The sequence below is a fragment of the Pelophylax lessonae genome (genome assembly GCF_965119305.1).
Source record: "Pelophylax lessonae genome assembly, chromosome: 4".
In the NCBI taxonomy this organism is placed as follows: domain Eukaryota; kingdom Metazoa; phylum Chordata; class Amphibia; order Anura; family Ranidae; genus Pelophylax; species Pelophylax lessonae.
Window position 1 is genome coordinate 608,987,277 of NC_138771.1, and position 17,985 is coordinate 609,005,261.

The 17,985-nt window shown below is 47.9% G+C and overlaps 1 protein-coding gene across 2 annotated transcripts in view; it reads right to left on the minus strand.

The window, feature by feature from the left end:
* Nucleotides 1–17,985, minus strand: part of CC2D1A (coiled-coil and C2 domain containing 1A) — a 153,548-nt gene that overhangs the window by 95,276 nt on the left and 40,287 nt on the right. Inside the window, exons 7-9 of one of the 2 annotated variants that reach the window (XM_082254838.1) lie at nt 16,655–16,770; nt 5,951–6,035; nt 1,888–1,959 (exon numbers count right to left, since the gene is read on the minus strand). In XM_082254838.1, the coding sequence (XP_082110964.1) occupies nt 1,888–1,959; nt 5,951–6,035; nt 16,655–16,770 (273 nt within the window). Of the gene's footprint in view, nt 1–1,887; nt 1,960–5,950; nt 6,036–16,654; nt 16,774–17,985 lie in introns of both variants that reach the window. The other variant, XM_082254837.1, reaches the window with a different exon arrangement.

Here is a 17,985-nt window from a genome sequence, read left to right on the forward strand (position 1 = left end):
TGTAGCTCAAGAAGCCTGTAGAGAAATCTTGATTATTTAAAAAAGAAAGGCTATCAAAAAAAGTTTATAGACTTTTCTCAGCACAGCAGAGAAAAGATCTTCCTGGACAGCAGCAAAAAACTAGGGCACGCTGGTTTTAAGAGGAGTTATACAGGACTTGCCCCTATTTTTTGGGTTGCCTGTGTCCAAATCCTCCTGTAGGCAACACTATAATAACAATCTCTGGCTTCCTGTGTACTTCAATGCATGCCAAAAGTACATCTTTCTCTCTACATACCAGCTGATGTAGATACATATCTTACTTGGGCCCATTCATTTGATAGGCGGAGCTCTTCAAAAATACCCAATTTCCCTTTGCACCCATGATGCAGTGCTAGCTACTTAAAAAGCCAATTAGTCCCGGTTCACACTTGTGCGATGCGGGAAGGCTGCAAATTCGCAGCCTGTTCCCGCATCGCAAACACACATCTGTCAGTTCACACTGCCATATGCGATACGCAGGGGGTGTCAATTAAATGTTAACGACACCCCCAGTTTGATCGCATATCACAGTGCGATCTGACAGTTCGCACAGGATCGGATCGCACAAGTGTGAACCACTGTGCGATCCGATCCTGATGCGGCTGGAAAAAAGGGTCCTGTGCGTCTTTTGTGCAGGTGCAGTGCGAATTCAGCCATACAAAGTGTATGGCTGAATTAGCATCCGCACATCCGATCGCATGTAATGAAGGAGCAGTGCGCTCCGAATTACATGCGATCGCCGCACTCGCAAAAATGTGAACCGGCCCTTAGAGTGAAGACAGACAATCTTTGTGTAAACAAAGCACTGTTTCCACCGTACCCAAAGCAAAGCAACACAGAGATAGGTGGTTACTGTATATCTGAAGAGTTGCTTGTTATTTCTGCAAATGTTAAAAAGTGCTCATGTATTTAAATGTAGTTATCATGTGCCTTTACTTACTGTTGGATTGTGGGCCATTTTTCTTTTCTCACTAGTTTTACATATGGATCTAACAATTATGTATGACCTCATTATGTTCACCTATGTTTTGGTTAAGGTGACCCTACTGTTCTACTGTACTGCTTTCCGTATTTCATAAAGTTATATTTGTAAAAGTAGTTAACCTTAAAAGCAGAACTCCACCCAAAAGAGGAAGTTCCGCTTTAAGTCCTCCTCCCCTGCCATGTGTTTTTTTTTTTTTTTTTGGGGAGAGCGGGTACCTAGTTTTGATAGGTACCCGCTCCCACTTCCACTCGGATCACCTAGGTCAGTGATGGCGAACCTTGGCACCCCAGATGTTTTGGAACTCCAATCCCCATGATGCTCAACTACACTGAAAGTTCCTGAAAAGTTCGTGAGCATCATGGGAAATGTAGTTCTAAAACATCTGGGGTGCCGAGGTTCGCCATCACTGACCTAGGTGATCCGAGCGGAAGTTCTTCTCTCCCTCTCCCTGCAGTCTTCTGGGACACGTCACAAGTCCCAGAAGACAATGGGACAATTCACAAAGAGCAGTGCGGCTCGCGCATGTGCAGTGGGCAGCCGGCTGTGAAGCCGAAAGCTGCATAGTCGGTTGCCCACAGTTAGGATGCCGACCCCGGGAACCGGATGGTTAGTTAAGAACTATCCTGGGTGAGGATGGTGCTGGATCCCTGGACAGGTAAGTGTCCTTTTTTAAAAAAAAAAAAGTCAGCAGCTTCATGATTTGGAGCTGCTGATTTTTCATTTTTTTTTTTTTTTGTTTAAACAGAGTGGACCTCCTCTTTGAAGGTTTGCATCATGAAAAACCCAACAAAAATAATAGTACAGCAAGAATGAAATAAAACGATACAACACATACAAGAGTCTATAATTCACATGCTCAACAAGGAGTGAGCAGTACTCACCTGCTGAGGTCAACGACTCTGTGCTCACTGGGGACTGAGGGGCCGGCGGCTTACTGGACAGCTTTTCCTCTGCTGTAAGACAGGCATTTTTAATTTGCCATATTACTTGTAAACAATAATCTGACTACATCAGAATAGCAGTCACAGGTTAACAGACTAAAAGAGGATTATGCATGATACTTCTGCTAACAAAACTTGCTGCCCTTAGCAACCTGCTTTTTCTATGAATAATAATACATCCTTTAATATGATCATAAATAATTTAAACCCACGCTGGAACAGAAATAAATGTAGATACAAATTAAATAAGAGATCTTTTTGCAGCTGTTGTTCAAGCAAAAACTCAGGAAGGATAATAAGCAAAAAAACAGTGCTTGCAAAAATAATCAATGGTGTAACTCTCAGAAAATGAATATACAACCAGTGTTATAGCAATGAATCTGTAAATACAGGGAGATAAAGTGCAATCGTGCTAAATGCAACAATAATCCGTGCAAATTTTGAGCAAACACAAAGGTGCAAAAATTCTGTATCGTGTGCAAATGCTGAAGAAAAAAAGTCCAATAGAAATGTGCAGAATATATAAACTATAAAGTGCTAAAATGTGGTCCAATATAATGTGCAAAAGTGCTTGAACTGCTGCTAGCATAAAATGCTGTAGTGCTCCAAACGGTGCAAGAGTGTCCCTAATCCCTTTGGGAATCCACTCACCAGATCCGATGGACCTTCCTAGAAGGTCAAATGAGCCTTATAATAAATCCACAGAATAGGATTTAATACATCCACATCCATATCCACAGAATATTCTGTGGATTTATTATAAGGCTCATTTGACCTTCTAGGAAGGTCCATCGGTTCTGGTGAGTGGATTCCCAAAGGGATTAGGGACACTCTTGCACCGTTTGGAGCACTACAGCATTTTATGCTAGCAGCAGTTCAAGCACTTTTGCACATTATATTGGACCACATTTTACCACTTTATATTTTTTATATATTCTGCACATTTCTATTGGACTTTTTTTCTTCAGCATTTGCACACGATACAGAATTTTTGCACCTTTGTATTTTCTCAAAATTTGTATGGATTATTGTTGCATTTAGCACGATTGCACTTTATCTTTCTAGGTTTACAGATTCATTGCTAGAACACTGGTTATATATATATATATATATATATATATATATATATATATATATATATATATATATAATGTGTGTGCGTATGTATGTATGTATGTATATATATATATATATATATATATATATATATATATATATATATATATATATATATATATATTCATTCATTTTCTGAGAGTTACACCATTGATTATTTTTGCAAGCACTGTTTTTTTGTGTATTACACCCTTTAATATGTTGTCTTCCATAACAGTATCATACCAGGTACCACATTCAAATATCATACCCTAAAAATATAATAGTCCCATGCATTGCTAATAATCCCCAATAATATAAATGATCTGTAACTTAGCACCCTAGTAATATTCCCCAGCAATATCATCATAATTAAAAATAACATCCCCTAACATAATAATATCTTCCAGCCCCACAACACACATCCCAGAATGAAACCCTAACAAAAATAAAATACTAATTGGGTAAGTGTGGACCCAGCTGTGGAAATAACATTGGTCTATCCACTATGGACCAAATACTCAAAAGCCTAGATATTTGGCCATGTGATTTCTTATGAAGGAAAACATCAGAATTTACATTAGTTGTTCCTCCTTTTCACTGTATAGCAAATATTTGCCTACATGGGGTTTGGGGTATGTGAGCAGAAACAAAAAAAACATAGAACAGCATTTTCTTCTGCAGGGAATGTCTTTCAACCCTTTTATTATTCTTTATCTATCCCAGCAAAAATGTTGATACAGCTATATGCCAACATTTGAGTACAGACCAATAGTCTAATGGTCCAATTCATACTGGAAACTGCACATCTACTGTGCGTTTTTTCCTTGCACATATGCATGTATTTGATGTGTGTTTTATGTGCATTTAGATGCAGTTGATGCCCATTCACATGCAGTTGGCACATGTTTTTCTATTGGCATTTGTCCTTCGAGGTCACTTATAGCTTCTTCCTTTCCCTGGGCTTCTATGTGCACTGTGATGCATGCAGTGAGTTTTTGCGCATTTGCGGTGTGGAAAAATGCAGCATGCTCTACTTTTTTGACTTTGCTGAACTTCACTGATGTGAGGTTTGACCATAGGATTACCTTGCATTTGGACTGCCTATGCAATTGGAGTGCAGTCAAAAATGCATCCAACTGCATCCCACTGCATTAGGTGTGAATGAGCCCTCAGTGAATAAGGCAAAGCACAAACTTATGTCACTTATGTTTACCCATTGGAATTCATCACTGAATAAAACAAAAGGAACAGAGTTGCTTTGTATTACTGTGTGTGTAAAGATCATATTTTACGTGCAGTGCCTAATTAAAGAGTCATAAGCCAATATGGATGATAATGTGTGCATACACATACAGTATATTACAGGCAGTACATGGAAACACACTTTTTTAAAATGTTAAAGGGATTGTAAAGTCTCAAGGTTTTTCGCTTTAATGCATTCTTTGCATTAGGGTGAAAAAAAATATTTTTTGCAGCTGCCCCCAGATCCCCCCGTTTTCCTTACCTGAGCCCATCCGTTCCAGCAATGTGCACGAGCCCAGCGGCTCCAGCCTAATTAGATAGATTGATAGCAGCAGGAGCCATTGGCTCCTGCTGCAGTCAATCAAATCCAGTGACACAGGAGCAGGGGGAGGGGCTGGGTCCCGCTGTCTGTATCAATGAACGCAGCAGCAGGACTCAGGAGCACGCCTGCACAGGTGCCCCCATGGAAAGCGGCTCTCTGTGGGGGCACCCGATGAAGGGAAGGAGCCAGGAGCGCCGGCGGGGCACCCCAGAAGAGGAGGTTCAGCGCTGCACAGGTTTTGCACAGAGCAGGTAAGTATAACATGTGTCATGCCTTCAGCTTGAAAGTAATTAATGTTAGTGGAACTTGCAATACCAATATAGTGCCACTGTGACAATACAATTGTTGTACAGTACTTTATGGTATTCCCTGTTCTCTATTGCTGGATATTAGTTCCACCCCTCTCTGAGAAAATCTCCATTTTAGATTTACCTCATGAAGGAGCAGTCAGCATCTGAGGTTGTTGTGGGAGATTCCTGAACCCCCCTTTGAAGCATCGCTGGTATGCCTATGAACTGTCAGTTATATACTCAGTGCATATATTGTTTATGTTTGTACACTGATTGTATGTTTATCTGTTTATTTACAGTTTCACCATATCAGTCCTATCTGACTATTCACAATCCTATTTGCATATCCATCTGACTTGTAACCTGTTTTATGTGACCACCATTCTTTCACTGGAATAAAGCCTTAAGTTACAAAAGGACTGGTTATTGTAGGATTAAAGATTTAGCTGTATGTTGAGCTGCACACGCCTGGGGCATACGTGTAGTGAGCACAGAGAACAGAACAACATGTTTGTTATTATTATTTTCAAAAAATCTGAACCTTTACAACCCCTTTACCATACATTACTGTGCTTTTCTAATTTATTCTAAACATATTCGCATACACATCTACAATAAAAAGACTTTGGGGTTGATTTACTAAAACTGGAGTGTGCAAAATCTGGTACAGCTCTGCATGGTAGCCAATCAATTTCTAACTTCCACTAGTTCAATAAAGATTAGACCAAAAAAAAAAAAACACATGGAAGCGGATTGGTTTCTATGCAGAGTTGCACCAGATTTTGCACTCTCCAGTTTTATTAAATCAACCCCATTTGCCGCTGGAGGAGTGAGCATAAGATCTCTTCTGCTACAAGGTGCCTTCAAATTTTTCTGCAGAGCTGTACAAAATTCTGCACTCAAGTTTTAGTCAATCAACTCCTATGTAATCCCCCTAAAATGAAATAATGACATTATTATAGGAGTCTCTCATGCCTCAGGCATTGAATTCAGCTTACACAAAGCCTGCTTAAATTTGCTGCTGACAAAAGATTTGAACGTTTTGTCTCACCTGGTGGTGGTTGAGGAGGAGGAGGGAGACTGTTCAAGTCTACTGGCTGTCCGGAATCCAGGGCAGATAGCATGGGGTCAAGGGACTGCAAGAAGAAGACAGGAGGCTGGTGCTTTTACAATGGCAAAAAGATGACACGCATACTGCACACAATTTTCACATTTAACGGAAAATCACATTTCCTTACAGCACACAGAAGTTACTAAAGCGTTTCTCCATCCACGTTGCACCTGTGACAGATACTTTTTTGTTGAGTGTGGAAAAGTTAGATGCTGCCCTGTCAATTTTCATCCTTGTATTTAAGAAGGTGGGTTCAAAGCGCTGGAATCCTGGAGTCTTATCAAACGTATGTTCAATTTGTATTGTTATAACCTAACAGTATGATAGTAGTAGGACTATGGATGAACTGGATATTGGGCTGGCAGCTTCTTGATTTCCACAATCGCACATGGTAACGATGAGGATGAATAAGCCGAAGATTGAAGTGTCACACTGTAATATTCAAGTCCACATATAAATTTATCCCAAAGACAAACTTTTTACAAAAAAACAGTGCATTTGGGTGGCTAAGCTTGCTGATGGAGGCTGTGCAATAAATAATGAAGTGTTTTGACAGTACAGTATTTGCTTTCTAAAGCCTCGTACACACGCACCGATTGTTGGCCGTAAATTTTCGGCCAACGTCCGATCGGCCGATTGTCGGCTTGTTAGTATGATGCTTCCGACAACCGACTGCGACTTTTCGGCCAAACAAAATCTGGTGTGCATGCTATAAAATTTTTGTTGGCCGTCACCAGAACGGCCGATTGTTCGCCAGTCTGTACAGATTTCGGCCGACAAAAGTCAGATGAGCAAGACTGGGCATGCTCAGAGAAGAAAAAACACACGAAAAGTAAACCAGAACATGACATCACTTCTGAAGTTGGTTGTTGTTGGCCGAGAAAATTCGTGTGCAGTCTAGAGCACATTTCAACCAACACAACAACACTGGACAAAAGACGGCCGATCGGTCGGCCAACAATTGGTGCGTGTGTACGGGGCTTAAGCCAGCATACATTGTTTTTTCAAGCCCTAATTAATTTGGCCGAGCTTAGCCCCAAAAATGTGTCAGCTTTCATAAACCATTTGTCTTTGGAATAAACTTCTATCTGGACTTGATTGTTACGGTTTAGCGGTTCAATTTCACACTCATTCATTTTTTTTTCATTTTTCATTTTCATTTTTATTGTGGTACGTGAGACAGGAAGACCTAGACAGCAGTAAAAATCTTAAAGGGATCCACTCTCCAAAAAAGTGTAGAATCTCATTGTGACAGGAGTCACTTTGGGGCGGGGGGACCCGTGGAACCCAGCTCACCTTAGGGAGGTCAGTAAACTCCTTTTCAGCTCCCCAGGCCCCTCCTATGTGTAAGTCACCCTGTGTTTATTAGGGGCACAAGGTGACAAAGAAGCCCAGTCTGGTCTGCCCTAACCAGACTCACAGTACAACCACACCGGACTCAGCATTTCTTTTTACCCGGGTTATCCTGGGTCTTATATGTCTGGTTTGTGTTGAAAGTTGGAGAGGCTCCTTCACTTAGGACAGTAATATTTATCAACAGTATTGTGACAGTACCAGTCCCATTTAGCATCTGTCCCAACTCCCTTTTCTTCACTGGGATACTGGCCCCTGAACCAGCCGGGTTGTCTATCTTTAGACCACAGACATTGAACATAACATTGCTGTCCCTGGCCATACGGCATTTCGTTGCCTAGATATAAAGTGTGACCGTCGTACCAGTTACTAAGGTACCGGGCAGCCACACTTCTTGCAGCTGGGCTTATGGGGTTAATGCCGGTCACTAACTGTACTCCTCCCTCTTTACTGTGTGTATTATCCATGTTCCAAGCATGAACACCAGGAGTTAGAGTAAGGCCCCTTTCACATGAGCTGATCTGTTTTCACGGATTCCACTAGCTCAGCGGGGGAATCGCTCCGTTGATACCCACTGAGCAGGCAGAAAACAGGTCCGTCTCTGCTCACTGTGCAGACACGGACCTTAGAGTCTCGCTCTCCTTTATTTTTTTTTTATAAATTCAAAGTTTATTAGGAGAGGAAAAGGCACACAGTACAGGCAAGATCAACAGTACAGGTCTATACACACCATCACAGACATAGAACAGCTCAAAAGCTAATGCATAAAATCACAGCATATGCAGCCTCTAAACTAGAGGGCAGTGGTAGTAGACGTCATAGAGAACTGCCACAGGGAGCTAGGTCCCCGGAGAGGTCTCCCCCTCCACCGGCATCTGTCACATGGCCGGAGTACGGAGGCAGAGAAAAACAACTCCGGCGGGCCCAACCCCCCGCAGCCAACCATAGGAGACCCAGGTATGTATGCCCATGAGTGAAGGAACGAGAAACAAAAAGAGAAAACGGGGTGATTAACATTTCCCTTCCTCTCCCTTTCCTTTTTTACGTAGAGGGTGGGAAGATCCCACTAAATGAGAGAGAAAAACGGGGGGGGGGGGGGGGGGGGTTGGGACAGTAGAGGGGGGGAAGGGGGCGAGAAAGAAAGGAGGAGATAGGGGATTAGGGGGGGAGGGGGGGAAGATGGCCACCCATTCCGCTAATAACAAGCTTTGTATTCTGCAGAAAAACTGAACTCATGCCAGTAGTACCATCTTTTGAGGAACTTCTCCCTTGTGCCCCGTTCAGCAGCCACAAGATCCTCCATTTCATTGATACTTGCTACTTTCCGCAGCTACATAGCTACCGTGGGTGGCTGTGACTGCTTCCAGAGAAGAGGAATACAGCTTTTAGCTGCCGTGAAGAGCAGCGGCAGGATGGACTTTCTGTAGGACGCTCGTGGGAAACTGTTGTGGTGAAGGAGAAAAAGGAGAAAGAGAGCAGGATCCAAAGCGAGAGCATGGTCCGTGAACTTTTGAGCGATGCGTAAAACCTCAGCCCAAAAGAGTTGCAGGCGGCTGCATGACCAGAAGATGTGGAGAAGGGAACCCACCTCCCCACCACATCTCGAGCAAAAGGTCAGAGCAAGAAGGGAACATTCTGCGTAACCTGACCGGAGTGTAGTACCACCTGGTCAGCAACTTGTATCCCGCTTCCTGATATTTGGAACAAGTGGAAGTTTTATAAGTGAAAAACAAAATGCGATCAATCTGATGATCCGTGAAAGAGAGGCCCAGGTCGCGTTCCCATCGGGCAAGATATAGGGGGCGGGAGGAAGGTTCGTCAGACGGCCCCGTTAGAAGGCGATACATCAAAGAAATGGTATGTCTTAATGGAGAGGTTGACGCACATAGTTCCTCAAAGGGCATTAGGCGTCTATCAAATGAGGTTGCAGGTGGAAGGGACTGTAGGAAGTGTGCCAATTGCACTTTCTGCCAGAAAGATAGAGCCGCAAAGGAGTTACTGGAAAAGAGAGTCTGACGTGAAACCCATCTACCCCCGGACAATGAAGTGCTTGGCCTGGTGGAAGCCGTCGGACTTCAAGATGTGGAAACCTTTATCTGTCATACCTGGGGAGAAGCGCTGGTTTTCGAGCACCGGGAACAAAGGAGAGGGGAGAGAGGCAATCAGGCCCGCCCCGAATATCCTACGGCCCAACTTAAGGGTAGCCCCCACAGTCGGATGTTCTAACACATGTTTAGGTAAGTCGGACGCGCCCCATAGGAGGGAATCTGGAGGGGGATCCCCCGGGTTTCGCTCAATCCTGATCCACTGTTTCAGGTGGCTATGAACCTGCCAGTCCACAATCCTAGTAAGGTGACAAGCTTCGTAGTACATCGTCGCGTCTGGGAAGGCCATGCCTCCACAGAGCTTGGGCATACGGAGAACTTTTAGCGCAAGGCAGGGGGGGGGGGGCCTCTCACCCAAATAAAACTTACGGAAGGTTTTGTTGATTTTGCGCAAGCTGACCGGAGGAACCGCGATTGGAAGGGCTTGCAGTACATATAGCAGACGAGGCATGACATTTATTTTGATAATATTGCAACGCCCAAACCAGGAGAACAACCCCTTCTGCCACCCCTCCAGATCCTTCCGAATACGAGAGAGGAGAGGAGGGAAGTTAAGCTCGAAGACGCGGTCGGGACAGTTGGGGAGGAAAATACCCAGGTATTTGATATGGGAGGAGCTCCACTTAAATGGGAAGTCCAGCCTAAAGAGGTTCAATAAAGCCGGAGGCATCGCCACAGGCAGGGCCTCAGACTTCTGATGGTTAATCTTATAAGATGATAGAGCTTCATAAGCACGAAACTCTCTCATAAGATTAGGCAAGGATAAAAGAGGTTTCGTGAGGAAAAATAGGAGGTCATCGGCGTAGGCCGCTACCTTCGGGGCTAGTGAATGGGAGATGTTCAACCCAGCTATGTCAGCATGGCCCTAATGGAGCGCAAAAAGGGCTCCAGCGTCAAGACAAAAATCAGGGGCGACAGTGGGGAACCCTGCCGCGTCCCATTTGAGATCTCCAACGGGTTGGAGAGCAGACCATTTATCTTAACACAGGCCGACGGGCGGGAGTAAATCGCACGGATCCAGGACATCATGCGCTGCCCGAGGCCGACATGCTCCATCGTTCCTATAAGGAAATCCCAGTTTACCCGATCAAATGCCTTTTCGGCATCCGTCGAGAGAAGCAGCATAGGAGTCTTCCGCGCACAAGCCAAATGCAGCAAATCCAGGGCGTTCGTAGTGTTGTCCCTGGCCTCCCTGGAAGGCACAAAGCCCACCTGGTCGTCGTGGATCAACTGTGGGAGCAAGGGGGCCAAGCCAGAGGCCAGGATCTTGGTAAATAGTTTCAGATCCACATTGAGGAGCGAGATGGGTCTATACCTCTGGCAGTCTACCGGAAACGCAGCAGCCAAGCCTGCCGCATTTTATGCAGCCAGAAAGTGCGGGGAAAGAATGTGAGCAAAACATTTATAATAAGTCAAAGAATATCCATCTGGTCCCGGAGCTTTGCCCTTCTGAGAGTTCGCCAAGGCGCCCAATAGCTCATCGGGGTGAAGAGGCTCCTCTAAGCGCTCCAAGGCGTCCAGCGGGAGGGCAGGAAGACCCGAGGCACTTATATATTCTCGAATCCTAGAGCGGAGTTCATCCCGAGTGGATGCAGTCGTGGCAGGGGTCAGGTTGTATAGAGAGGAATAATAGCGGCGGAAAACTTCCGCTATGCGGTCCGTTGCGTGTACCCTCTGGTTCGGGGAGGCAAGGATTTCTGGAATGAATGTCTGCGCCCTCCGCTGTCGCAAAGCACGTGCCAAGATCCTCCCACATTTGTCCCCATGTTCATAAAAGACCCTTCTGCACTTAGCTAGCGATGCCTTCGCCCTAAAAAGGGTCAGGGAGCGCAACTGCTCACGAAGAACAGTTAGATCTTGAAGGACAGATTGGGCCAAGGACCTCTTATGGGCGGCCTCCAGCGACCCCAGTCGCGTAAGAAGATCGTGCATCTGGCGGGTTCGCTCTCGTTTACGCTGAGAGCCGATCTTTATCAGCACCCCCGGCATATAGCTCTTATGAGCCTCCCAGACCATCAACGGGGGACTTTCCGGGAGGGTATTGGAGGAAAAGAATCATCCAAGCTCAACTTGCAGCTCCTCCAGCACTTTGGGGTCCTGGAGGAGACTGTCGTTCAGCCGCCACTGCCGAAGGCTCTGGGGACCGCAAATCCAGCTCAAGAATCACCGGTGCATGGTCGGACACAGTGACAGGGCCGATGGAAGACGAGACAACCTTACCCAGCAAGGCCTGAGGAATCAGGAAGTAGTCGATACGCGTGTAGGAGCATGTGGGGAGGAGTAGAAGGTATAATCCCGGGACGTCGGGTGAAGGACCCGCCATACATCCACAAGGTGGAAGGCATGAAACCCCTTTTTAAGGCGTTTGAGAGCAGCATAAGAGATGTGGGAGGCGCCTCTCGACGCATCCTGGACCGGATCCATGACAAAGTTGAGATCCCCTACGAGAAGGACCTGACCCTCCATGAAGTCATGGAGCTGCGACAGCAGAGGTTCGAGACAGGATATCTGCCCTGTGTTCGGTAAGTAGAAATTGGCGAGGGTGACCGGGACAGAGCCTAAGCGGCCCTTAACAAAGAGAGCCCGGCCCACCTCGTCACTCCACGAATCCAGAAACGTCCACGGGGCCCGGGCACTAATCAATATGCTAACTCCTCTAGATCTGGAATCAGGCGAGCAGCTATGGTAGACAGTGGGGAACCGTCGATCACCCAACTTCGGGAGTTTGGCGGCTCTGAAATGGGTCTCCTGCAAGAAGCCAACATGATGGAAACGTTTTTCCGGGGTGTTAAGTCCCTTGACGTTAAGGGTCACCAAACGAATCGGGTCGACCCGGGGGGTGGCCATCTCCACCAAAAAAAAAAGAGAAGAGGTAGCAAGGAGGCAAAGAAAGGGGAGGAGGTAAGAAACTACAGTGCCAACTGGCACTATGAGAACTAGTCTCTAGTCTCTGGTCTCCCGAGGTGCCAGACCCGCCACCCCTAATCTGGGTGGAGCGTGGGGAACCCCGGGCGAGGAAACCCTATGGGGGGTACGGGGAAGGTCACCAACAGAGGAGGAGAGTGGTGACCGCTCCCCGCCGTCCCCCTCTCGGCAAACATGTGAGATAAACCACAGTGATGTAAAAAAAACATTAAATGAGAGGATAGACAACATAAAGAAACAAGAGCGTCCAACATGATCATAACTGAGGAAAAGTCGGAGGGAGGATGACCCCTAGAGGATGTGAAGCCCAACACCCCCAAAGGGCCGATTCCGGCCCCCGACCCCCAGGCGCATTTAGACCCCACCTCAACAAGACCCCACCGGCCCACGGTCCCGCGAGGCCCCGAGGGGGGTCCCTGCAAGCTGCATAAGACCGGTCTGAGCAGGAGGGATGACCCCGAGGGGAGGGACAAAGGAACATAAAAGGGGGACAAGGGAAGGGGAGGCGGAAGGGGGGGAGGGTGGGAAAATGGGAAGGGAGGGAGAGGAAGGAGTGTGGGAGAAGGGTGGTAGAAGGGAGGGGAAAAAGGGGGAGAGGAAGGGAGGGGAGGAGAGGGGAAGAAGAGGAGGGGGGGGAAGAAGAGGAGGGGGGGGGAAGAAGAGGGGGGGGGAAGAAGAGGGGGGGGAGAAGAGGGGGGGGGAGAAGAGGGGGGGGGAGAAGAGGGGGGGGAGAAGAGGGGGGGGAGGAGGGGGAATGAAGAAGAGGGGAGGGGGGATGAAGAGGAGGGAAGAAGAGGGGAAGGGAGGACGGGGGAGGAGGGAGAGGGAATAGGAGGATGTTGGAGAAGCAGGAAGGGGAGGGGCAAGGGGGGAGGGAGAGGGATGGAAGGGAAGGAGGAGAGGGAGAAGGAGCAGAACACACCCCATAATAGCTTCCACAAATAAATATACATTAAGACCACACGGCAACCATGCATCCCAATAGCTCAGAGGCCGGGCAGGAGGCAACGAGTGGGAGGACCCAGCCCCAGCCACAGAAAAGCAGGGCAAGAGGAGATATGAACTCAGCGCTAATATATGCGCAGCCGAGCCAGGTCCTCCCCCCACAGCACCAACGCCAACAGCCATGAGAACGTATCCCGCAGCACCCCGTAAGGCGAAGCCCAAGCTGCCGCGCCGCAGAAACCCGGACACCGGCAGCCCCCCCGCCCCCACACACACAGCAGAACAGTGCGATACATAACTACAGTGACAACAGCCCGATATGCCTCCCCCCCCAAACACAAAGTCTGGAACAAGGCAGTCCCGTGCAGGCCCCCAGCCAGGAACACACATATCCGCATCCCTGGGACAGCAGAAGGGAAGGGACCACAACAGGCGGGGGGGGGGGGGGAAGGGGGGGGCGTATGTCACCCGAGGGAAAAGGAAGCCATGTCTGTCACTTGGGAGCGCATGAAGTACCGGACGGCAATCCAGAAGGGGGGGGACCAATAAGGCAGGGGCACCCCAAGTTCATCCAAGGGACAACGAGGGACCGCAGGAAGGTTCCCGAGGGGGCGGCCCGCATGTCCAAGCAAGTGCCAAAGTCACCAAGAACCCGCAGGGGGGGGGGGGGAGGGAGGGGGGGGGGGGGGGGAAAGCACAGAGCGGGCCGCAACAGCCGGACAAAAAGTCAAAGGGGGGACACTGCAGGGAATCCACAAGCGGTTCCGCGTCATCAGCCATCAGGAAATACAGGGGTCGGAGTGGAGGGGAGAGTGAAGAACGGGGCCATACTCACAGACCGTGGCTAACATTGGATCAGGTTTCAGGGGCCGCGATCTCTGGCCCACGGGAGCCCTCCCTCGAGAGCTGATTCCACCGACGCTGTCTTCTAGGCAAAGGGCGGCTGAATCTTCCGGCTCCCCGGCCAGGGTCACGGTCCGGAAGCAGCGCCATCCAGTCCGGGAGGTCCACTGGGGGTACATTCAGGAAGGCAAACAGGGCCGGTAGGTCAGCGTGCTTGCGGAGAGTAAATGAGGATCCGTCCTTCCTCACTGTGAGCTGCAGGGGGAATCCCCAGCGGTATGTGATCTCAGGGCTCCTGAGCTGTTCCAACAAGGGCTTTAACATCGCCCGACGCTGTAAAGTGCCGCGGGCAACGTCCGGGAAGATCTGCTCCGTCGCCCCATCGAAGTCCACCGGACCTTTGGCCCATGCCTCCCGAAGTACCTTCTCCTTCACGGTGTACCGGTGGAGGCGGCAGATCACGTCCCGCGGTCTAAAAGGGGTCAGATAGTCGGGCTCCCAGGGCTCGATGGACCCTGTCAAAGTCGAAGGGGGCCTGAGGGTCCTGGGTGCACACCAGGGAGAGAATAGCTCGCACTGTCTCGACGAGATCCTCAGAGCCAGTAGCCTCCGGGATGCCACGGAGCCGTAGGTTATTACGGCGGCTTCGGTTTTCGAAGTCCTCCATCCTGAGCTGGTGGGCGGCGAGAGTCTCGCTATGTGAGGCTCGGGCTTGCTCCAGGGCAAGCACCCTGGTCTGAAGGTCACCCACCGCCGCTTCCCCGGCCGAAATGCGCCCGTCCAGTTGAGCCACCTCCCCACTCAGGTGTTGAAAGTCCTTCTTATGTTGCTCCGCCACCTGAGCAACAATGGTTTCCATATCTGCTCTGGTGGGTAGAGCCCGCAGGAGAGCCCACAGCTCGGTGTTGTCTCCTATCTGTACTGCGGGAGAAGGTTGAGAAGCCTGCAGCGCTCCGGCGGTGGCCATAGTGCAGGCGGGAGGCAGAGGTGAGGAGCTCTTTCCCGGCAATGAGGGGGCCGCGGATCCCAGGCCGCCACCCGGAGTTAGGGACAAGGCCGTGGGTGATGGGCTTGCAGAGTCCGAGAAAAAGGAGCGGATAGGGGTGGTTGAAGCCTTCCTGGAGCACGATGCGGATGAAGACTTGGTTTTTCTCTTTCTATGGACGCTCATATTAGCTAGGAGAGAGATGTAAGTGCCGAGAAGGGAGGACAAAGAGCGGGAGCACCATGCAAAAGCGACCTCACACCGCCATGTCCGAACCATGCCCCCTCGCTCTCCTTTATGATGAGATCGGATGAATACGGACAGCATGTCCATTTGCGTCCGATCCCATCCAATCTGCTGGACGGATGGCAAACATATTGCCATCCGTCTGTTTTTAGCCAATTTCGTAGGATCGGATGCCAGACGGGTGTTAGTGGATCCGCCTCCCCATAGAGGAGAATGGGTGGCCCGATCAGGTCTGCCTGAAGAACGGACAGGCGGACCCGATTGGTCCGATTGTGTGAAAGGGGCCTAAGAAGGGGGAAATTTTCCTTAAAGCGGAAGTATTGTCGCTTTTTTACCTTTTACCTACAGGTAAGCCTATATTAAGGGTTACCTGTAGGTACAATTAATATCTCCTAAACCTGCATGGTTTAGGAGATATTTGCCCTGCATGCAGCCGCTGAATCCAGCAGCGCATGCGCTCTGAAGGTCCGGCGGACCTTTAGAGCTCTTTGCCGGCTCCTTGCCGGAAAGTGACTCCCGCGCGCATAGCCGGACCCGCCGAACCCGGAAGAGATGCCGAGGGAACATGACAGCTCCCTCAGCGGTGTCCGGGCTTCGTTTTAAGGTATTTCATAATAAGCTAGTATGCGATGCATACTAGCTCATTATGCCTTTGTCTTACAGGGTTTGGTTTTTTTTTCTTTTTTCTTTTTCGGTGAGGATATAACCGCTTTAAGTGTCCTTCCCACTGACAAAGTTGGCTGAGTGCCCAGTTTTTGTTTAGAAGATTTGTTGAAAAGTTTGAATGTACCTGTGCCTCATTTTATTGGATGTACAGTTTACCCCGTCCTGCGTCTCTAAGCCAACAAGGAGGGGGGATTGTCCCCAGAGATATATATACTTGTGTCTGTTCTTCAATAAAAGTCTTCTGTTTCCTACCACCCTACATTGAGTTACAGCTGGTGACTGGGTGGGCTGGGAGCAAAATAATTACTGTGTTACAGGGTCTCTGAAGCAAGGCAGCAGTAACGGTGGATCTACACAGCCTGAGTAACGGCATCTATCACACTCATCACTTCCCATCCTGGTGGCAGTGGGCCACAGGGACTGAAAATTTTGCCAGTGTGGACTTGACAATTAAAAGGCTAAAGAGCACTTCCCACATTATGAAACCAGATGGGTTAAGGTTCTTTTTTCTAACCCCTTCAGCCTACTAAACATCATTATTAGGCCTAATGTTCATCCTTATCGCTTTAGAATCACCTTTGCAATCCGATAATACTTGCTGGCGAGTTCCCCATCTCCGTCCTGTTTGCTCTTCAGTGCCGCCAGTTTATACTGCCTCTGACGCTCCAGCACCCGTGCTTTATTTCCATCAGCTACTATAATAATAAACATCTATCAGCGCTGAGACAAAAAAGGAACTTGGGCACCACACTTAACAGCATCTGACATAAATGTGCCTGTTTTACCCACACACACCAACCCAATTCTAAACACTACACTTGAAACACAGCCATTGTTATATTGAAAATAAATCAGCAATGTCTTTAATAATAAAAGTCCTAAAGTTGAATTCTAGGCAAAACCTAACTACTGGCAGAATGCTTCCTTCCCCCTCCTAAAGCTTATGTTTAATAACCTGTGTAAGAAAGATCTGTATAGTTACCTATCTTCAGGTTGCCCTCATCCGGTTATGTGATCGGGCACCCATTTGGCAGCCAGAGGCAGCTGCAGGGGAGAGGAAGAAGCATTGACAACGGATGAGTTGTAGCAGCTTATGGGTGACATCACCACTCCCAAGTATTCCAGCTGTTGTCAAGTGCTTTCTCCCCCCCCCCCCCTGCAGCCGGCTCCTGGCTGACACAGGGGAGATCATGTTTCCAAAACCAGAGCGGCCTGAAAATAGGTATACAGATCTTTTCTTGTGCAGGTTAGTCAAAATAGGTGTTAGGAGGGGAAAGGGAGTAGTTAGGTTATGCCTGAAATTCTAATTTAAAGGATTAAGTTCACCTTTAAAAAAAAAAAAAATAATAATAATAAAAGCACATTTTTTGCAGGTAAAAAAAAAAAATGGGATTTTTGACTTACTGTAAAATCCATTTCTCTAAGTTCATAGACATACACAGCTCTGGATCTTCTTAACTATTTGGTTATACTGCCCCCTACAGGAGTAGGACACTAGGCAGAAAAAAGTCTGGCTACGCCTATGGGCAGTCCCAGGGGGTATACTTCCTCGCTCTGCTATAGGTACATAGTTTTGTTACAAGCAGTGTCAGAAGAATACAACTCCACAGAGGGGTGGGTGCTGTGTCCGTCAATGAACATCAGGGAAATGGATTTTACCGTAAGTCAAAAATCATATTTTCTCTTTTGTTCATTGACTAACACAGCTCCTGATCTTCTTAACCTTTGGGATGTCCCAAAGCAGTTATAAACATGAGGGGTGGGAACAGCGAAAAAGAAACTCCCAAGGCTAACTATAGCCAACCAGGTAAACAGGAGCTCAACCAAAACAACTGGGGCTCACCAGAAAAAACAATACACCCTCAAAGAGGACCAGGTTCTTTAAATAGCAGCCTGCAAAACCTTGT